This window comes from Trichosurus vulpecula, chromosome 3 (assembly GCF_011100635.1).
Source record: "Trichosurus vulpecula isolate mTriVul1 chromosome 3, mTriVul1.pri, whole genome shotgun sequence".
NCBI classification, from domain to species: Eukaryota; Metazoa; Chordata; class Mammalia; order Diprotodontia; family Phalangeridae; genus Trichosurus; species Trichosurus vulpecula.
In genome coordinates, this window is record NC_050575.1 from 16,147,390 (window position 1) to 16,170,312 (window position 22,923).

The following is a 22,923-nucleotide window of genomic DNA, read 5'->3' on the forward strand; positions in this document are numbered from 1 at the left end:
CTTGCTTCTATGACTTTCTGAAAGAATCAGATGTGAATCACCTAATCACGTTTCCCTAAACTGCTTTAGAATTCACTGAATGAGAGAAAGCAACTTACCTTAGCTTATGTTGTATGCTGTTTCTTTCTTTTAATTTTTCCACACTCTGAATGTGGTAGTTCCAGTTTTCTCTTGAACAGTGGTGGTTTATACAACTTAATGTCCTTATCATACATGAGCCTGGCAGGCTGCAAGGGCACTCTTGCTATGTTTTCCGAGTGTCTTACAGGTTTAGGAGGATCAATATTCATGAACCAGGAATGTTCTAACCTCGGCCCCTGCACCTCAGGAATTATTCTAGCATCCACAGGCAATTCAGATGGCTCTGAAAGTCTCGATTGACTGATGATCCCTACCGGCAATTTCACTTCACTCATTGGCTGCATGTACACGTCATTTGTTTCTAATGCTGGAGAGGTCCAGCTGGTAGATTTGGCAAGTTCTGGACTTTTCAGAAAGGTGGAGTCTTCAATAGCAACCTCTTCTGGGATATGTGAGTTCAGTGAATTTGAAACTCCACTGAAGCTCATGTCCCCAAGGGAACAATTATTCAAACTATAGTCTGAAAGATTCGGTATATCTTCAGAGTCTCCATCATAAGGATCTAAAAACTATGACAACAAAATTATTTTTAAAAGTCAGTAGTCTCTAGACACACCAAAATTTTTATTTCATAGGCACAAATAGTTTCTTCCCTCATTGTTGACTTGGTCAACTTTTTGCATCAGTCTTGCCTATATAGTTAAAAATTGCATTAGATCAAAACTGAATATCACCAGGGAAGCCTAAGTGATCTGAATATAGTTGGCACAGTTTAACCTGTGGTAGGGCCAAATGCCAACCATGCATTTGTTTCTCACTACATCAGTTCAAAACAGGGCACACGTCAAGTCCACCATCTTTTTGTGGAGATGGGACGCTTAGATTTCTTATAACTTGTTTCCTTCACAGATCTAGGGGGAGGTATTTCTTTTTTTTTTTTGTGCAGGGGGGAAGGCAGGGCAATTAGGGTTAAGTAACTTGCCCAAGGTCACACAGCTAGTAAGCGTATCAAGTGTGTGAAGCCGGATTTGAATGCAGGTCCTCCTGATTCCAGGGCCGGTGCTCTATTCACTGTAGGGGGAGGTATTTATAAGAAGAGCCACTTTCATGATACATGGAAGAAGGAAAATAAATCGAGGAAATGCCAAGAGTTTAAAAAGTTGAAATGGTAATGAATGTTCAACTCATAAACGTCTGGCACGTTGTCAGTTTAGCAGATTGTGCCTGGGATCTACTCTCAAATTTAATGGTTTGCTTTATGGCCTTTGCCTAAATTCAGGATCTGTTGGGTTAGAGAAGTAATGGTACATGAATGAGACCCGTACTCAGGATGATTTTTTTTTAATCTCCTCAAACATGGTACACATTAACAACAACATTGTGCGATAACCAGGCTTTGATAGACTTGGCTCTTCTCAGCAATACAATGATCTAAGATGATTCCAAAAGGCTCATGATAGAAACTGCTGTCCACATCCAGACAAAGAACTAGGGAGTCTGAATGCAGATCAAAGCAGACTACTTTCTCTTTTTGCTTTTTTTGCTTTGCCTTTAGTTCTGATTCTTCTTTCACAACATGACTAACGAGGAAACATGTTTAATATGATTGTACACCTATAGCCTATATCAGATTGCTTGCCATTTTAGGGAGGGGATAGAGGAAGGAGGGAGGGAGAAAAAAAATAGAACTCAAAATCTTATAAAAGTAAATGGAAAAAATAAATTGAAATTGGAAAAAATAAAATACTATTAAGTAGGGGGAAAAAAATTTCCTTGCCACCCCTAACCAGGAGATGGCAGTATAACATGGCCTCATGGGCCCGACTATGGATGACTTGCTAGTTGTCTTTTTCCTTTTCCATTACTTTCACATAAATACTGTAATTTTCTATTTATTCTTCTTTACCTTTTCTTTATTTGGGTCATACTGTGCTGTATTATTATACAGTTTGGTGGACTCAAAAGAAACACTACATCCCATGTAATTGGCTAATTGGTTAATTTTGTTAACAGCACAAAAAATGGCCTTTTATTGAGCCTACAAGCATTTATATTGTATTAACATTTGCTCTCAAGGCTAGTTGTTGAGATTTTTAAGAATATCGTTTGGTATAAGAGCCCCCCGAGTGAAGAAAGAGAAATAAACCAACAGGTTTAATACCATAGCATCAACATAGATGGTCTAGCTTATATGTGTATCATATGTTATGTTCCATCTGTCAGTCTACGTGTGCACCCACCTATGGACAGATGAATTTGTAGAGCTCCGATGATGCATTATATTCAAAGCAAGACAAAGTGGAAATGTCTTTAAGCATAATTAAACCATTGACGATTGACAAATTAAAAAACTAGGATTGGTAGAATTAATCTAAGTCGGGGTGAAGAACCTGCAGCCTCAAGGCCTCATGTGGCTTCATTTGTTCTGTGAAGTTTGTATTCAGTCAAACAGCCGCATTTGAGGACCTAGAGGGTCACGTGAGGCCTCGAGGCCACCGGTTCCCCACCCCTGATCTAAGTTGATATAGAATGGTGCCTAAAGTCATCTTCCTACAAAACAAATAGAGACCATCAGTAACCTACAGGTCTAGTTAAGTCTAGAAACTGGTCACATGTGAATAGCACTGCTTTAACTCAAAATGGGAAGGGAAGAGATTCTTAGTACAAAGAGACATCTAAAAATCTAATTCATTCATTGGATTTTGATCATGTAAACAAGTACTTATACCTAATCCATAGCTCAAAATTTCACATCTCCTTACATTAATTATAGTATCTGATATTTTCTTTCTCCAAAGTAGCTGAGCTAATTTTTGGCACAATTGTGGATTCTGTACATTCTGAACCACAACATACCGTATTAGCTATGTCTCTTTTTTTATTAAAAAAAATACTGTCAGGTTATTTCCCAAAATGAGATTTCTTCAAAATGTATCAACAACGCCAGGAGCATCAGAGCATCCGTCTGGTGCTCCAGATACAGTTTCCATAGCAACCAGGTGTAGCCATAGATCAAAAGGAGTTCTGTTCTCCCTCTAGCTGCCAAAGCGCATGAAGCTACTTGTCATCCCCTTGATCGTATCCTCCCCGTACACTTGCAGAAAGTAAACACTGCGGGACCTCTCAGAGACAAGCAAGGGCAGACTCTTCGGAAAGCTACAGCCAGAGAACAGAAGGCTTGGCAAGCCTCTTCCTGTTGGGGAAAGGAGGCTGCTGGAAAGTCCTGCAAGGGAACCTTAGAATGAGGAGGGAAGAAAAGACAAGACCAGGACCCAGGATGCTGTGGAAAATGCCGTGGGTGGGAAAGGCAACTGGCCTCTGACCTTGACTGACTCCAAGTGAGGCAGTCTGTGGTCAGGCACCGTTCTCCTTGTAGGTGGAAGAGGTCTGGAGGCAAGACCGCAGTGATTCTGATGTACCGTGCATGAACCTCTGTCTTCTCCTAGTTTTGACTTCTAACACCTAAAGGTTCTCCTGCCGCTGCTTTGCTCTTCTGTGAGTCTCATAGCATTGAGACATTTGGAAAGTGTTTCATCCAAATGGAGGATATAGCTACAAAGGAACATTCTGGGAGACAAGATGCTCAGAAAACAGAGAGGAAAATAGATGATAGGGGTATAAATCTTGGGCTAGAAAAATCATCATAAAATTTTAGAATGGAAAGAGTTCTTCTAATCTAAGAACCTCATTTCATAGATGAGAAGACTCAGGCCCTGAGAAGGCCTTTGCACCCCATGCTGGGCCTTGCCTTATCTTTACCTAGGGCTTCCAAACTTATATTCCAACCATCAGATTAAGTTCTTCCAAAATTTGCCTGGGATGACAAGAGGAGGGAACCATTAGAGAAAGCCAAATAATCTTTTCCATTAACATTGCCATTTCTTATCCGGCTATGTTTCTAATTATCTCAAACTAAAACGAGACCATATCACTAATACTCAGAGTAAATACCCTAAGATGCTGTTGGTTTTTTAGATCTAAGTCAACCCACCTCTCTGATGATACCTTCTGCAAATTCCATGCGATTCTTTTTGTGATCGCCCTGGAAAAAAAGAGGCTTGAAAACTCTTTACTATCAAGAAAGATATCCAGTACCTTAGTACTCAAAACTAGTTCTGCATAAGCCAGGGCCCACAAAAGGAGAGGGAGATCAGGGAATGGCTGGCTACCTCCCATACAATTCCCTGTGGTGCTTAGGGATCCACAAAAGATGGGGCAACTCAGGGTAATTAGAGAAAAGTATCTTAGGGACTTGTGAGCCCTAGAGGAAGGAGGGAAATCTTTGACAAAGAATTCCCTAGAGATCCAGAAACTTAAACCAAAGTACCATATGTCCAGAAAACAAAGTTTTAGGTGGGAGCACTATGGTACACTTGGACAGACTTAAAAATAAACATCTATTTGATACTCTGAAGAGATTTAAAAATAAGTATCTATCTGTACTGAAGCTGGACAGGATTCCAAGGAGGAAGACACTATGGTCTGATCTCATCCTCAGTATCAGAGAATTTTAGAATTCTATGAATCATGGACTTTCAGAGACAAAAGTGACCTTAGAAATAGCCTGGGTCAACCTCCTTAGAGGTCTGGAATGAGAAGCTCAAAGACAATATGTGATTTGGTCAAGGTCACCCAGCGGGGTAAGGAACAGAATGCAGATCTCTTAACTAGTAACCCAGTGTTCTTTCCGCCGCATCACACTGTCAAGAAATCTAGATATTTTTTCTTTTTTTTTTAAATGAAAGGAATAAGGAAGTAAAGGAATTACAAGCAACAAAGAAATAATTCCTTGGTATATCATAAGCACTTGGGGCTGGAAATCCTCACAAGATTTTGAAAGAGAAAAAACTTGTAAGGAAGGAAGCAAAAATTACCTAGGGCAATTCTTCCAGGAAGACTCTGATCTTCAGAATTCAGGGGTTTCTAGTTCCAGTCCCACCTCTCTATTCTCATATACCACTGCCCTCCCCCCAGTTCAACCCTACCCACACAGAGCCCCACTTTCACCCAGAGAGGAAAGGATTTTAAGCAGTAGGAGCAGCACCTTGAAACGATGGAGCATTTTCCTTTGCCTCTTCTTGATACCAGCCCTGGTGTTGATAACACTGAATGCTTCTCGGATGCAGCTACGCCTGTCCTGCCTTTGATCAGCCATGGTTCAGGAAGGTGGATTTTTATTTTTTTTTTTACTTCATTGAAAATATTGTCAAAAAGAAAACACCACAAGGTAGCTTTATAATAAAGCATTAGAAAAGTGGCTTAATTGAGATCTCCCAAGAGTCGAGTTCTCTAGGTAGAGACACTCCCCCTTGTCCATATCTTTGGGACTTCATGTTTAAAATCAAAGATACTCAGAGTTGGAATGGGCCTCAACTGTTGCCTAATCCAACCTTTATCTGAAATGGGAAAAGTCTCACCCACGTCACCCCTGGAAAGTAATCTTCTAGCCTCCACTTAGACATTACCAGTGATGGGGAGTTCACTGCCTTAGAAGGATGCCTTTGGATAATTCTAATTGTTAGGAAATTACTCTTCAAGTTGAAATTTTAACAATGTCCATCCATAGTTTCTAGTTCTGTCCTCTGAGGTCAAGTAGAACAGATTCCTCTTCTCCATGGCAGCCTTTCAACTATTTGAATGTCCCCCTTCTACCACCACTCCCCAAGTCTTCTCTACCCCAATCTAATATCCCTAGATCTTTCAACCGATCCTTTATATGACATAGTTTCTAGTTCTCACCATCCTGGTTGCCTCTTCCAGACATGCTCCTTCATGTCAATGACTTTCCAATAATATGGTGTCACTCATTACTGGGGTCTACCCAGGATAGAGTAGCAGGACCATAACTTCCTTTGTTCCGACCACCATGTTCCATTAACGTAGCCTATGATCTCATTAGCTTTACTGGCTGCCATGCCACCCTCAGGATTTCAACTCATACTAAGAGAAAACTCAGATCTTTTTTCGCCTGAACAATTGCCTACCCAAAACTTGCCCATGCTGCCACCAGGGTAGATGGCTTCATAAACCCAAGTATAGGACTTTATATTTATCCCTATTAAATGTTATCTTCTTAGATTCATTTCACTGTTCCAGACTATCAAGTTCTTTCTGGATACCCATTACATCATCCAACACATTGGCTGTTTGTGTTGTGTCACCTGAAAACATCATGGTTTTTTCCAAGAACGAAATAGAAGTAAAGACATATCCTGGGGATCCTCTACTCCACACCTCTTCCTAGGTTAACAAAGATCCATTAATCACCACTGTTTGGGTCCATTGGACCAGGGGGAGCCACGATAGGCACACTTACTGAGACACACAAGTACAAGAACACAAACACATACATAGTGGAAGGACATGGGAACCGGGAGGAATAAAACTTTATCACCCACACAAACCTACTTGAAGTTTCATGTCACTTGCTTTTTTAGAGAATCCTCGTGTGAAGGTGCCCTGTGGGGAAAAGCTCCAATTACAAACAAAGTCCACAGTTTATTTCCTTTTTAAACATGTTTTCTGTGATTACAATTCATTCTAAGCACTCTTATCATCTAATTTCGCAAATTTCTAGACAGAAAGAAAACGTATTTTTATTTATCTTAAATGCTCTAGAATTAGCTCCCAGAGTTATACCAAAGGAAAAGGTCACCAAATTTTTAGAATGACAGTTATCCCTTGTACATCACAACCCTATTGCGATTTTGCTGTATTGCAACTTGGCATAAGAAATTAAATGAGAATTTTGGGGAAGTTTTGCTCTGCAAAAAGCTCTGCAAAAAGCCACAGATGACATGTGAAGGCCAGCAGATGACACAGAAAAAGTTTAGAAACTCAGAAATGCATAAAATATATCTGTAGGATTGTATAATATCAATATATTTTATCTTTTAATGCTATCAAGACCCCATAAAAGAAAAAGAAAAAATTCAGACTTTTTCTCTGGTACAAAGAGAGGGCCAAAAAATTGTATGTGGATTTTCCAGATCATAGGGGCGCTGCTCCCCTAACCCCCCCGCCCCAATGTGGAAGGATGTGTATAGCTATTTGTGAACTAGAACAAGAAAGTATGCAGACTTGGGGAAACTCAGTATTCACTCAGCTCATTCTTGTTTCTCTCACATGGTACCACTTCTGACGATGTCCACCAGACATGGCTCATGCCACTCTGTATTCTCTGGTAATAAAATAAGGAAAGAGACTGGACCTGGGGTTTTATTGGTACCAGGAACTCCCAGGTGAGGAAATTCTCTCCACTAGTGTGGACTGGTAACTTTGAAGCAACCTATAGTCTTATGGAGTGGCCCAGAGAACAAAGAAGTTAAGTGATTTGCCCAGAGTCAAACCATCAGCCTGAGCAAAAGGCAGGATTTGAGCCTGTATTTTTCTGGCTTTGGAGCCAGTTTTCCCTGGTAATAAAATAACTAAATAAAATATTAGTGAATCCTGTGATAGAATAGTGGAAAGAACATTGTATTTAGAGTCAGGGCATCTGGGACTAATACTATGTGCTGCTATGTAGAATGTTTTGTCTTATGCTCCTGAGACAAAAGGATAAAGTTCTTTTCTTATAGGACTTATTGATGAAAAGACCAGAGTCCTCTCTGTAGAATGAATGTTCTTCTTGTAAATTAAAAAAAACAAACTTGTTTACTTATTTCCATTTCATAATGAAAAAAAAGAAATGTATATTCCAGTGTTTTCTACTTCCTATTTCCAACATGCATAGAAATATTTTAACTACTTAATTAAATCATTTGTTGGTTTATTAAATGTTTACCACGTCTCTTGCTAGGTAATGAAAGTGTAAAGCTAATTTAATTAATTCACCTTAAGTACAAAGAAATTAAATTACTCCTACTTTAACCTAAAGCAATGATCTGAGACTTACCTCAGAGGGCCTTTATAACAACAGTGATGATAATCATAACTGACATTTTATCCTAGAGGCAATCAGAGAGCCATTGAAGACTTTTAAGTAAAAGAGTAGCATAGGCAGGCCTGTTCCTTAGGAAGATGATGTTGGCTATTGTGCAAAAAAAAAAGTACTGAAAGGGGAGAGTCTGGTGGCAAGGAAACTGGAAGCTACTAGAAAGAGTCCAGGGAGGTGGTAATAATGCCTGAATGAGGTGCTGACAGTATGAGAGAGAGAAAGAAACATACCTATGAGGCACAGTGTGGAGACAGAACAGGATCTGGCACCCGACTGGGAGGGGGAGAAAGAAGGAAGAATGCAAGATGACACTCAAGTTAAAAATAAAGCACTTTAGTGACTCGGAAGATGGTGGTACCCTTGGCAAGGAAGACTGGAAAAGAAGAGGGATGAGGAGGGAGCAGGAGGGAAGAATACGAACAAGTTCAGTTTGAGATACGCTGAGTTTGAAGGGCAAACAGGATTATACAGATAGAAATGTCCCATAGGCAGGTGAGGATGTGGGACTGGAGATCAGGAGAGAAATTAAGGCTCAGATTTGAAATTCATCTGCATGAAGGAGACAACTGAACACTTAGAAGCAGATGAGAGAATGGAGAAGGAAAAAAAGAGAGTGAGATAGGCAGGGAGAGAGAAAGGAAGAGAGGGAGAAAGCGAAGGAAGGAGAGAAGGAGAAAGAGAGGGAGAAAGCAAAGAAAGCAGAGAAGGAGAAAGAGAGGGAGAGAAGGAAAGAGAGAGGAAGGGAAAGAATGAGAGAGAAGAAGAAGGGAAGGAAGGAAAGAAGAACAGAGGAAGGGAGAGAGGGAAAGAGGAAGGAAGAAAGGGAGAGAAAAGCAGGAGAGACGGAGGGAGGGAGAGAATGAGGAAGGGAGAGAGGGAAAGGAGACCGGGAAAGAAAGAGAGGGAGAGGAAAAAAGGGAGAGAAAGAGATGGAGGGAAGGAGGGAAAGAGGGAGGGAAAGAAAGAGGGAAAGAGGGAGGAAGGAAGGGAAGGAGAAAGAAAAAAGAGGAAAGACGAAAGAGGAGAGAGGGAGAAAGAGAGGGGGGAAGGAGAGGGGAAGGGACAGAAGGGAGAGAAGGAAGGGGGAAAGAGAGGAAGAGGGAGAAAGAGGGAGAGGGAGAGAGAGGAGGAAGGAGAACCCAGGAGAGAACCTTCAAGCATACCTAGAGGCAGCTAGGTGGCACAGTGATAAATCACAGGACCTGGAGTAAGGAAGACCTGAGTTCAAACCTGGCCTCAAACACAAGCTGTATGACTCTGGGTAAGTCATTTAACTTCTATTTGTCTCAGTTTTCTCATTTATAAAAGGGAGATATTAATAGCACTACCTCCCAGGGTTGTTGTAAGAATAGAATGAGATCACATTTGTAAAGCACTTTGCAAACCTTAAAGCGCTAGATAAACGCTACCATCATCACCATCATCATCACCATCACCATTATTACTAGCAGGCTGAAGGGTGGGAGGATGAGAATAAACCAGCAAAGGAGACTGGAAAGATTCAGTTAAGCAGGAGAAGAGCCACGAGACAGGACAGACTACTCAGGACGAGGAGAGGGTCGATGCGGCAAAGCCAAGCAGGGTGAGTACTAAGAAAAGACCATTGGATTGAGCAGCAGAGGTTGCTCGATAAACAAGCTTCAGGAGAGTCTTAGGGTCAGATTTAAGGGGCTGAGAAGTGAGTAGATGGAGAGGAAGTAGGGGCAGCTGAAGTTTTTTTAGTAGTAAAATGGAGATATATGAAAGGAAAGCCTGGGGAGATGGATAGAGGTTATTTTGATGATGACAGAGACCTTACCACATCTGTGGGCATTAGGAAAGGAGCTACTATATAGGGAGGGGTTGAAGGTAAGAGAGATAGGAATGACAGAGGGAGCAAACTGCCCCGAGATATGAACAAAACAGGACAGAATATGATAAAGGACCCAAAGGGGACCCTGGAAAGAAGAAGGGCCAGGTTTATCCTCTGACCCTAAAAAAAAACCGAGATGATGAAACATACAGGGTTTTGAAATGCCCAGTAGGGGCAATGGGCAGCTAGGTAGTGCTGCTGGGCCTGGAGTCAGGAAGACTCTTCCTGAGTTCAAATCCGGTCTCAGACACTTGCTAGCTGTGTGACCCTGGGCAAGTCACTTAATCCTGTTTGTCTCAGTTTCCTCATCAGCTAAGACGAGCTGGAGAAGAAAATGGCAAACTACTTCAGTATCTTTGCCAAGAAAACCCTAAACGGGGTCACAAAGAGTTGAACATGACTGAAAAATGACTGAACCACAACAGTAGGGAAGATGAGCTCATGCCTAATAGCCTCACAAAAAAGGAATCAAAGTCCCATGCTGAGAGGTTAGGAAACTTTAGGGATTTGAGAAGAAAGGTATGGAATAGTCACTATGGGGAAAATGTAATAATCAATCAAGAATAAAAGAATTCCTGCAGGGGCAGCTAGGTGGCACAGTGAGCAGAGCACTGACCCTGGAGTCAGGTGGACCCAAGTTCAAATCTGGCCTCAGACACTTGAGACATGCACTAGCTGTGTGACCTTGGGCAAGTCACTTAACCCCAATTGCCCTGTCAAAAAGCAAAAACAAAAAATTCCTGTACAGCAGTTAGAAGCCAACTGAAGTTAGATAATATAAATTCATAATAGATTCAATCAATAATCCAAATTTTTTGGAAAGCAATTTGGAATTACATAAACAACAACTACAAAATCATTCATACCCTTTGGTCAGTGGTAGAATGACCAGTGTACCCCAGCAATGCTGTTACAAACCTATATATCTATACCAACGCATTCCTAATTTTTTTTTTTTGCAATATAGAAATGCTGGAAACCACCTATACGTCTAATGTTTAGGGAATGGCTGAACAGATTATGGCATACAAATGTAATGAAATGTTAGGCCATAAGAAATAATAAACATGAAAAATACTTCTATGACATGACAGAGAAGAAAAAATAAGGTAGAGAACTACAAAAACATATATGTGTGTGTATGTATGTATGTGTATGTATATATACATACATATCTGAGTATATATTATGGACAACTATGTTGGCATAAGGGTAAGCCCCTTTCAGATTTTTAAGTTTTCAGATCATAATGCTCAATGGCACATAAGATATAAGACTTTGAGTAGCTAGTTGTTTCAACAATCCAGCTAGCAGCTTCTGTGGGGGTGTAAGATCCACCCACAGCCAGCACCCAGAAAGCTGCCAACAGCACAGGTTCTTTTGATCTGCTTAACTAAGGAAAGCAAGGTGAAGGGGTTGACAAGCTTACTTTAATTCAGCATACAAATATCATTCACTTAGTTCAGGGGAAGAATCCAGCACCCTGAACTTCAGAATAAAATACAAACAAATTACAAACATCAACAGACAGACCTTGTCTGATGCAAATCCCAATACATAGTTACCAGAGTTCAACAAAGTCTCAACATATAGGTTTACAAGCTGGAGGGCTCCTTAGCTACAGCTGCCCGGAGTCTCCTCATCAACACCATCCCCAGAGCCCTTAAACAAACTACAAACAGACAGACCCAATACAATTCATAGTTACCAACATCTAGGTTCAGCCTGGGAGCTCAGAACAAGGGCTGACCCAGTCACGCGTGCCACCACGGCTGTGGGTAAGAGAGCTCCAAGGAACAGAGAGCCAACCTCTGGTTTTTTTATCTTTTTCAGCGTCGGGGGTGAGTCACGCATGCGACTCACCCACGTGACCTAGAATTGTCACAAAGAGGTGACTTAAACCCATGTGGTCTAAGAGCCTCTGCTGTCCCAGACCTGTAAACTAGGCCCTCCCTGGAGTTAGCCCCACCTTGGGCCCCACCTTAGTTGCCAATCCACACCCACTAAGGTTTTACACCTAATAGGGGTTTGGGCCTGGGGCTTAGCACCCAGTAAGGCTCAATGAATTACTCAAAGGGAACAAAAGCCAAACTATTCAAGGCACTTGTTGAACTAACTTGCTTACCAACACACTAGTCTGCAGAGCAGCAGAGCCTGAAGGACAGAGAGCATGGTGTTGCCTTGCTCTCTATAGGAATAGGGAGGGGGGAGGAAGGGAGGTTTTGGGGGAAAGAAAATTATATGTTATATGTTTTGGACATATTAAGTTTAAGATGGCTACTGAACTTCCAATTCAGGATGTCTGAAAATAGTTTAGTTGGAGATAAGAGAGTTCAAGGCAGGACAGGTAGATTTGAGAATCATTCAGCATAGAGATGGTGATTAAATCTATAGGAGCTGATGGCACCCCCTAGTAAAGTAATATAGAGGGAGAAGGAAAAAGGGCCTAGGACAAAAGCTTGAGGGACAGCTATGGTTAGAGGGTATGATCTGAAAGAGGATCCAACAGAGGAGACTGAGAAGGAGTGGTCACATAGGTAGGATGATAACCAGGAGAGAGTGGCATCCCAGAAACCAAGAGAGAAGAGGGTATCAAGGAGGACAAAAAGATCAACAACATCAGTCTGCAGAAAGATCAAGGAGAATGGGGATTGAGAAAAGACTGGATTTGGCTACTGAGAGATCATTAGAAAGAGCAATTTTGGTGGAATGGTAAGGCTGGAAGCTGGATTGTTGTTAATATACAGATTGCTTCAGTATTTTGTTTCCCAGATGTTCAGTTGAATAAGACCAATAGGAGAAACTGAGAGTTTTTTAAAAATGGAGAACCCTGAATCATAGAGCTGCACAAAGATTTAGGAAATTTACTAGCTGGTTGCCATAAGTTAGAGTGAGGTCTCTACAGAGGTGACTCAGCCCTAAAAACAAAAGGGTATTCAAAGAAAAAGAGAGGCTAACTTTCTGCACAGCTACCTGTTTGTTGACTGGAAGGTTGTGTTAAAATTGCATCTTGTTCCGGCCCTCCTGACTACCACCCTTCTAGTCAGTATGGTAAGTTTATAAGTAGCCAGCATAAAGGGGGAATAGCTATAAATAAAATTGTAAAGGGGAATCTGAAGGTCATATACAAACTGTCCCAAAGATCAAAGGAGCATAATTTACAAATTGTATTATACATTAAACAAAAATTCACATCTGATAATATGTGCAGAATCAGCAGAGGCCCTCTGGGCACTGCTGTCAGGGTTCTGGTCCTGTGATATATAAATTCCAGAACAATTCCAAACCTCCACAGCTCTAGACCAGCAGAACATCAAAAAGTGCAGATAACTTTGGGATGACATAGATATGTTAACTTTGAAGTTTTACCAATAACTTTGAGATGATTTGGATAGGCTAATGAACTAACCCCCAGAGTGGCACAGATGGGACTTGGTCTGTTTCTGAAAGGGCACAACATAACCTCACCAAAAGTGGTAGAGAGAGACTATAGATACCTTTAAGGAACAAGCCCAGCTGAGTGGAGAACTGCCTGTCCTAGCAACAGAGCGACCCAGACAAGGAAGTGGGTAGGCCCAAGCAGATTGGCCCATCTAGCTGAGATGTACCATGCTGCACACTTTGAGGAGCTGGCCAAGCTTACCAGTGAGGTGGCCCAGCCTAGCCAGTCAAGATACCACTCTCTGTGGAGAACTTGTGAAGCCGGTTCAAGTCACCTCGGTTACATATTTCCTAAGTTTGTTCCCATTCTCCTCAACAGACGCTACGTGTATTGGTGGAAGAGTGTGCCTTGGGTTCACGGGAAAAATATTTTGTCTTGTCCTTGCTTTTTATTGTTGCTGTGCTATCAGAATAAATGCCTTTTTAAGCGTGGCATTTCTAGCCAATATGGCAGGCAGACCAGCTCCTACATACTCACTCAAACAAAAACCTAAAAGTCTCACCACAAGATAATGATCAAGAAATTCAATTGGGAACTATAGCGGGCGATTTCTTCTACCTCGGAACTGCATAGAAAGCTCACAGGCGATAGAAGACGGAGTCAGTACCAGCATGGTCAGACCCTTAGCTTCCTAGTAGAACAGAACAAAGACAAGTGAAGCTTGCATAGTTCTGTATCTGGAGACAGTGAGAGTGGAGGACACCCTTCAAGAAGACCCACAGTAGTCAAAAACCCACAGTCCAGGCCTGGAAATTCATCAGGCATGATAGCAACCAGTCTAGGCACGACAGTGCTCAGATCAGATCCAGGGCCTCTATGCCTTCTGTCCTGAAAGGCTGTCGTGGGCCCTGAAGATCCAGCACTCTGACCCACTAAGATTCAGGGGAGGCCTCACTCCAAGTAAGATAAAGCAAGAACAAAAAGGATCGATTATCTCACCCCAAAACACTGTAGTTTGTAAAGCCTGGCCCTGGCAAATAGCCCCATTTCAGGAATTAAAGTTGAAGAGATGAATAATAGGAGATAAAGACAAATAATAAGTGGTCAAAGGATACTTATAGATAAGTGGTCAAAAGATAGGAACAAAATGATTCTCAAAAGAAGAATTGCAAACTAGTAACAACCGTATGAAAGAATGCTAAAAAAAATACCGATAAGAGAAATGCAAATCGTACCCTACAAATTGACAAAGATGAGAAAAGACCTATGGGAATAGTCACTGTTGAAGGACTGTGGGAAGATAGGCACACAGGTGCATTGTTGGTAGAGCTGTAAATCAGAACAACCATTTTGGAAAACTCAAATAAAGTGACTAACACGTCCACACCCTTTGGCCCAAAGATTCCACTGCTAGGTTTGTGCCCCAAAGAGGCCATTGATAAGAAGAAAATCCCCACATATACAGAATATTTATAGCAGCATTTTTTGTGACAGCAAAGAATTGGAAACAACACGTGTACCTGTCCATTGAGGAATGGTTTAAACAAATTGTGGTACATGAATGGAATAGAACATTACTGTGCTATAAAAAATGATGTGTGCGATGGATACGGAGAAGCATGGAAAGATTTATATGAATTGATGCAGAGTGAAAAAAGCAGACACAAGAAAATATGCACAGTCATTACAAGAATATAACCAGAAAGAACCACACATACACACACACAATCAAAAGTGAGTATTTCAATATCATAAAAAACAAGAATGGCTTGAAAGATACAATAATAACTATTGACATTTATGTAGCACTTACTGTGTGCCAAGTACTTTGCTAAGCACTATATGTTGTCTCATTTGATCCTTACAACCATCCTGGGTGGTAGGTGCTGTAACTATGCCCATCCTACAGATGAGGAAGTCGAAGCAAACAGAGGTTAAATGACTTGCCCAGGGTCACACAGCCAGTATGTGTCAGGTACTGGATCTTAACTTGGGTCTTCCTGACTCCAGGACCACTGAGCCACCTAGACCTTTCTACCCCACCCCATTTTGTAGAGGTGGGAGGTCCATGAGTGTGGAACAGTGCACATATTTTCAGATTTTTTTTTTATTTTATTGATTAATTATGCCTATTTCCTCCCTCTTCTCTTTTCTTCTTTTTACCTTTTTTTGTCTTTAAAAATGTTATGTGTTATATAGGATAGCTCTCTGGTAAGGGTAGGAATACTAAAGGAAATTATAGTGATATAAAAACAAATAACAATTAAAAACTCATTTAAAAACAATGTTATTTCCCTCTAAAAGGCCAAAAAAAATTGCAATCATTTCAGAGAAGCCCCAAATCTGACCAAGAAACTCCGCAACAACTGCAAATAGAAATGAAGGAAAAAATAGATTTTCCACAAGGACTTCATGAATATCTGAGGAAAAAAATGCAACAAGAGAAAATATGAAATAGAAGCTCTAGAAGTTCTTGGAAGGGAAATAAATGGCTTAGAACAGGAAGTGGTAACCCTTACCCAAGTGTGAATTTTCCTGAAAATTACAATAGACCAAAGAGAAATCAATGACTCTATGAGGAGAGAGAGAGAATCCAAAAGATGGAAAAAAAAATTTAAATGTAAAGTATATGCTTTCAAGCATAACTGACCTGAAAAACAGGCCAAGAATAAACATATTAAAAATCACTGGAATCTCTAAAAACAATGATATTTAAAAGAAAATTGGACATTATATTCCAAGAAATCATAAATAAAAACTGTCATGATACATTAGAGCCAGAAGGCAAAGTGAAATTAGAAAAGAACTTACCAATCATTTTCTAAAATAAACTCTAAAAACAAAAGTCCCAAGAATGTCATAGCCAAAATCCAGAGATTCCACATTATAAAAAAATACTGCAGTAGCCAGAAAAAAAGAGCTCAAGTACCAAGAAACCATATCAGGATTCACACAAAACCTGGCAACTCCTGCTAAAGCGAGAAGAGATCTAGCAATACAATATGCTGAAAGTGAAAAACTAGGTTTATAATTGAGAATAACTTGTTCTGTAATACTGAGTATAGTTCTACAGGGGAAACTGGATCTTAATGAAATAGACTACATTCTCTGTTCAGTCATTTTTCAGTCACGTCTGACTCTTCATGACCCCATTTGGTGTTTTCTTGGCATTTCCTGCTCCAGCTCATTTTACAGATGAGGAAACTGAGGCAAACAGAGGTTAAGTGACTTTTGCCCAGATAAAAAAGACTAGAGCTTTTATAGGAACTTTGAAATGCAAACACAAGCCTTAACAGAAACCTAGAGAGATTAATTTATCTGAACTACTGGAAGATACTGTAAGAGGTTGAAAAGCTAACATTCAAATGAGGAGAAAAAAACCAAGCATTCCTTCAGAACTTTAATGGTGTCAAAAGGAAAACAGAGAATGTGGGAATGGATATGTTCTATTATTGAGGTTTTAAAAGAGGAAAGAGAAGAAAGGGTAAAAGGAATACTCTGGAAGAAGGGGGTAGAACTTATTATTTCTTATAATTGGGGTGTCTGAGAAAGAGAATATACAAACATGAAGAAGAGATGTGGGAAGGAGGCATCAGATGAACTTCACTCTTCTCTGAAACAGACAAAGGAAGGTTGAATAATACACCCATGCATGGTGTGGTGTAGAAATCAATCAAACCTAACAGGAAAATAGGCAAGGGACAGAAAAGGAGGGAGGGGACAAAAGGGAGAATAAAACCAGTGAGAGAATAGTTACAAGCAAAACAAACTTCCTAATTGAGAAAGGGGAATTAAAAGAAAAGAAATGGAAACTAAAGTACATGGCCACCAATAGGAGAATAGCTGAATAAATTGTGACATGTGAATACAATGGAACATTATTGTGCCATAAGAAATGAAAAAAGAGGGACAGCTAGGTGGCGCAGTGAGTAAAGCACCGGCCCTGGAGTCAGGAGGACCTGAGTTCAAATCCAACCTCAGACACTTGACACATGTACTAGCTGTGTGACCTTGGGCAAGTCACTTAACCCCAATTACCCTGCCCTCCCCGCTCTACCGGAAAAAAAAAAGAAATGAAGAGATTATTGCAGAGATAAGGGAGAAGTAGGAACTGGTGCTAAGTGAAGTGAGCAGAACCAGAAGAACAATTTATGCAAAGACATCAATGTTGTGAAGAAAAACAGCTCTGAAAGACTTGAGAATTCTGATCAAAGTGAGGGCCAACACCTCTCCTCCAGAAGCCCTACAATGCGTGCTATCCATATCCTAATAGAGAGGCAATGAACCCAAGGAGCAAAGGGAAAAACACTTTTTTGACATGACCACTCTGTGGACATTTTGTTTGACTATGCTTATTTGTTACAAGGTTTTGGTTTTTTGTTGTTGTTTGGTTAAAGATGGAATGATTAGAAGTGAGGGGGAAGGACAGTAGCATTGATGATACCAAAAAAAAGAAGAAAAGAAAAAAAGAGAAAGAACGTTGAAACATTTTTAAAAGTACAAAGGAGTGAAGAAGGAAGTTCAGTAAGCACAGATAAGCAGGGCATTTTGAAAAGTAAGGGGTTAAACTTATTAGAATTTTTTTTTTGCTTGTTTAGAATGAAATAGAGTTTCATATAGAATACCTTTTTGTGTTGTTTTGTGGAAATGAGCTTTTTTGGAGGTATCTGTTAAGTTCACAATTTTTAAAAAGATAAAAGTAATTGATTCTATTGGCTGAATGCTAATGGAAAGCACAGCAGCGGGGGCTCAGAAGCCACAATGTGAAGAGTACTTAGGGAGCAGCCACATCTTTAGGGGACCTCAACCTTAAAGTGCAAGTTTGAGTGGGAAAAGCATATGTGGGCCCAGAAGGGGTGCTCCATAAATATGAATAATGCCAACAAAATCCAGGTAAATACTCAGAAGGAAAAAAATATTTCAGAGAGACCCACAAACATGTTTGTGTTAATAGAAGGTTAATTGAGCTTTTACAAATCATATATATTTCATGCAAACAGTTATCTTTAACTGAAGATTCAAAGCATTAAGAGACCTGGTGTCAGTAGGGCAAACCTAGACTAGGCCTTTTCAAGAACTAAATTGAGAACATTTCTTATCCTTATCCAGTAGATAATCCAAGCAACAGAAGATTAGCAACCTTCAGAGAACTAAAAGGAAGACAACAAGAGCAGAAATGGTGGTGGAAAGGATTATTGTACAATATGACCACATATTATATAACAAATGTCAAAAGGTTAGCGTATTAATATAGCCCATGTGACCAGTTAAGCAAGTTATTAAATTTCTCAGTCAAAAAGTAAAAACTTAAAAAACGTTTAATGTTTGTGCAGAAAAATAACTCATTTGTGTAACATGTAAATATTTTCAAAGCAATTGCAAAGAATAATGAACCTTTTCCTTTATTTCTAAGTGAAACTCTGGACAATATCGAGTATTTCTATTTTTAAATGCTATCTGGCAGATGGAAGCGAGGGGATAACAGAGGGCAAGCTAGATATCTTCTAACCCAACAAACGACTAAAGTTAGGAACACCTTCACTTAGTTTACACATCCCTCAGACCTCCCCAAATCTGTGAGTCCCTATGCAATCACACCTTAACAACAGGTATGCTAAACCTCCACGCATGAGTACACTTGTTCTAACTTGCCTTCCACTCTCACCTCCACCTACAAGAAAACAGTAGGTTTATTGGAACTCTGAAAGCTTGACTCAGTCATGTGTAACTGGTTTCCTTTCCCACAGAAGCTCTTTATTTATCCACATGCAGAATTAACTCCAGCCTACACATGAATGGCCCATGGTCTATCCATGAAAATATTACTATGTGAATTAGTTTCTAAAGTGGGGTTTGAGGAAACTCTAGGGATTTATCATGTGGATCATCCTCATTCGTGGAACTGTAAGTCAAAGGTAATTTTATTAAGAATATAAACTTTCTAGGAGAAAATGGAAGAAGTCACTTAACCTCTCATTGCCCCAGACAACTAAGACTATGACTTTCAGAACATTTGCAGAACTACTATGGTAGGTAGCAAGCTGTGTGGGTGAAACACATGTCTAGACCAAAAGTCAAAACAAAAATAAGATAGTGGGGGAGACAAAAGCTACTAGATGCCTATGAAGAGAAAGGAAAACACACAGTAGATTATAAGAAAAGCTATGAGAAAGGAGGAGATGGGAATAACATTTATTTGCAAAAGTAGAAAAACAAAGAAGTTTATGACAGTTTAAATATCAGAGCACTAGAAACAAACAAACAAAAAAAAAGAGCCATTCTGCTCCTTTATATGATGAAAGAGAAGGAATTAGGGAGTCAGAGAAAAATCTTCTGGCCAGCATAACACAAAAAGAGGAAAAGAGCTGTGAGCTGTGGACGAGACAGTCAAGACAAGGACATTACCTCCGTATTGGTCTCAGATTCAGAATCAGTACTTGACTCGATTTTGCATTTTTGCTTTAAAAGAAAAAGAGAAGTTTATAAAATTCAACTAAAACTTAAACAAACACTTGATTGATCAGTCTGGCCACTACAGACCAGATCAGGGGTTCTTCACCTTGTTGGTGTCATGTCCTCTCTGGCAGTCTGGTGAACTCTATGGACCCCTTCTTAGAATATTTTTAAATGTATAAAAGGAAATGAAAAGGAAACTAATTACATTTAAATAGCATTACCCTCCCTCACCAAAAAAAAAAAGTTTATGGACCTCAGGTTAAGACCCGTTGGACTAGACACACTTTTCCTTCTAATAAATTCTTTAGGTGTTCTAATAATTATGGAAATATGAATTTTGCTTTTCTTTAAAATGGTTTCCAAAGTACTGATTTGGTTGAAACACTGTAATGCTATTGTTATGTTACTTCTTTGTGGTTCCAATAGTGAGTATTAAAAATGATCTTTTTCAAAGGTAGCAGCATCTTATAGCTTCGCATTTTAAAACAGAATCTAGTGAATACCATTTCATTTTTCCTGGGCCAAACCAAAAGCAACCATGACACCTCATGCTTTAAATGGGGCAGGGCTACATAATGGAGAAATGTGTAACAACAAGACTAGAAATCAGTATGTCTAAATTGGGTCTGGTGACTGGTTCTCTAAACGGAACTAAGCAAGGTTTCAAAATAATGTGGAGGGGGCGGGGCGGGGCGGTGCAGGGATGGCACAATTCACATTTGCTGCAAAGTTAACTCCTACTTTAAAGACCAGCAGAGAAAGAAAAGATTTCCAAAATCATGATTCAAATCCCACCTCCAATTCTAACAGACTGTGTGATCCTGGGCAAGTCACTCAAACCCTCCAAGTCTGTTTCCTCATCTGTAAACTGAAGGGTTGCATTTGATGACCTCCAATGTCCCTCTCATCTCTACATTTATATACAATTATATGAAGACTGGCACTGATACCAAAAAAACCCCCACCACCTCAGAAAAGAATGTTTTTACCTTGTATTTGTAAGCCAATTTCTCCACAAAATCTGGGCTTTTATCTGAATCCATCAGATCGCGTATGTCTGCCAATGGAGAAAAGCAAAAACATAGCAAAGCACATGGGCACCTCCCAGGCATAACAGAGCTGGTGAAGGGATATGTGGGATACCATCCAGAGTGGACAAACAGGATATTTATTATCGACTTTATTTTGGTGGCCAATATTGGATTCAAAATTTCCCCAAGATTAGAGGAATGATCCTTTGGACAGCTGTGAAGTAACCTTATACAATGGATAATTAGAAAGTGGGCGATGGGAGGGAGCTAGGTTCACCTGGCTTGTTGGAGGAAGGGAGAAAGGGAGAGGAAGACTACATACAGCTCCTTGGTTATTTTCAGGAGGAAAGCAGAGTTTGCCTCTGTTCAGTCAGGCAAACACATACATCTACGTACATTCAGATGACCTAGAGATGGAAGAGGACCTCAAAGATTATCTAGTGTCTAAGGGGGAATTTCTTGATCATTCAAGCAGAGCTTCTTCTTGGACTGGAAAGCCAAATTCAAGCCTCCTCCCCTCTCCCACTCCTCCCAAATTGGGAAGGATGAGATAAGAGGAGGTTTCTATTTACATCTAGCCCTTGGGGCAAGGGGTGTGAGGGAGTGAAGATGTCTTTGCCCACATAGACACCACACTCCTCCAAGCTCAGCTACCTGGGCCAGGTGGCCTCCAAACTCTCCTGTAGCATCCTGGCCTCCTCTTCTTTCTCCTGCCCTCAGCTGTCCCCTCCATCATCAGGCCAGCGTCCCTAAAGGTGCTGTCCTGAAATCTACCCCCTCCTCGCCCTCTTCTAGAGTCTCCTCCTTTTTACCCTCTCCTCTCGCCTTTGCTCTTCTCTTTCTCCCTTAATCCTCCCCCTCCCCAGATGAGAACAGGTGGGACTTAGGCAGAGATAATAGGAGGATAAGAAGGGCCAGGTGTGAGAGCTCAGCCACGCTTGGCAATTAAGGGCCCTAGCTAGGACTGACCAATCCAGTCGCATCCAACAAACATTTAGTAAGCCCTGTTGTGAGCCAGGCCCTAGGGTTACCAAGGTCTAAGAAAAGACCAGTCCCTGCACTCCAGGAGTTTACCTTCTCCTAGGATGGGAGAACAACATAAAAATAAATATGTGAAGCCTTTCCTGATTCCTCCTCTTGTGTCCTTCTTCCTCCCAAACTACTTGGTATTAATTTTTAAAATATTTCTTCTCTATATATTTGTCTGCCCCTTTAGAATGTAAGATTCTTGAGAGTAGGGATGGCTGTCTTTTTTGAATTTATATCTCCAGGGTCTAGTACAGTGCTTGGTACATTTTATGAGCTCAAAAGACGCTTATTGATCGACTGATGACCATTTGAGGTGGGAATTGCAAGGCAACATGGTACAATGGAAGGTGCGAACCTGGGTTCAAATCTGGAAACCTCTCTGGGTCTCTGCTATAAAATGAGAGGTTTAACCAAGTGTCTCCCCAAGTCTCTTCCTACTTTAGAGCTGTGATGCTGTGTAAAGCTTCCAGTATGAGGTGGTTCGTGACTCAGGACTTAATGTGTTATGCAAGCACATGCATAACCTTTATTAAATTGCTCGCCTTCTCACTGAGGGGGGAGGTCAGGAAGGATGGGATAATTTGGAATTCAAAATGGTAAAAAGTGAAAGTTAAAAATTGTTTTTAGATGTAATTGGAAAAAAATGAATTAATCCTTGAAAAGTGAATTAAGGATTCTTAATACATATTTCAATATACATTGATTTTTTTAAAATCAATTTAATCAGTTATTTTGACAATATACAATATTTTCAATATACAGTGATTGCACATGTATAATTGACATATTGCTTGCCTTTTCAGCAGGTGAGGGACTGGTTGGAAGGAGGGAAAGAATTTGGAACTCACAATTTTTTTAAAAAGAGAATGTTTAAAACAAAAAATATAGTTGAAAAAAAATCTCAGGGGAGCTAGGTGGCGCAGTGAGTAAAGCACCTGGAGTCAGGAGGACCTGAGTTCAAATCCAGCCTCAGACACTTGACACATGTACTAGCTGTGTGATCTTGGGCAAGTCACTTAACCCCAATTGCCCTGCCAAAAAAAAAAATCTCAATAGAAAGAAAAATTTCCTGACACTCAGAGTTCCCCCAAAGTAGAAAGTAGCTGAACTCTATATCTACTCTAAGTACCTAAGATCAGAGAGCCTTTGCAGCTGG

At 40.3% G+C, this 22,923-nt stretch overlaps 1 protein-coding gene across 1 annotated transcript; it reads right to left on the bottom strand.

Moving 5' to 3' along the window:
• Positions 1–104: 104 nt before the first annotated feature.
• Positions 105–21,559, bottom strand: LOC118841955. Its single transcript, XM_036749686.1, has 5 exons — positions 21,393–21,559; positions 20,697–20,764; positions 19,657–19,710; positions 6,490–6,540; positions 105–650 (listed from the first exon to the last, which is right to left on the bottom strand). The coding sequence occupies exons 1-5, from the start codon at positions 21,472–21,474 to the stop codon at positions 105–107; spliced, it is 801 nt and encodes a 266-aa protein (XP_036605581.1). The 5' UTR covers positions 21,475–21,559.
• Positions 21,560–22,923: the final 1,364 nt, after the last annotated feature.

Bases quoted from the DNA above. Each gene is read 5' to 3' on its own strand.
- LOC118841955 (XM_036749686.1), bottom strand. From the start codon at position 21,474: ATGATGGAGGGGACAGCTGAGGGCAGGAGAAAGAAGAGGAGGCCAGGA. The intron at 19,711-20,696 runs GTAAAAACATTC...TTTCTTTTAAAG, and splicing joins AATTGGCTTACAAATACAAG to CAAAAATGCAAAATCGAGTC. The intron at 651-6,489 runs GTAGGTTTGTGT...TTGTTGTCATAG, and splicing joins CAAGTGACATGAAACTTCAA to TTTTTAGATCCTTATGATGG.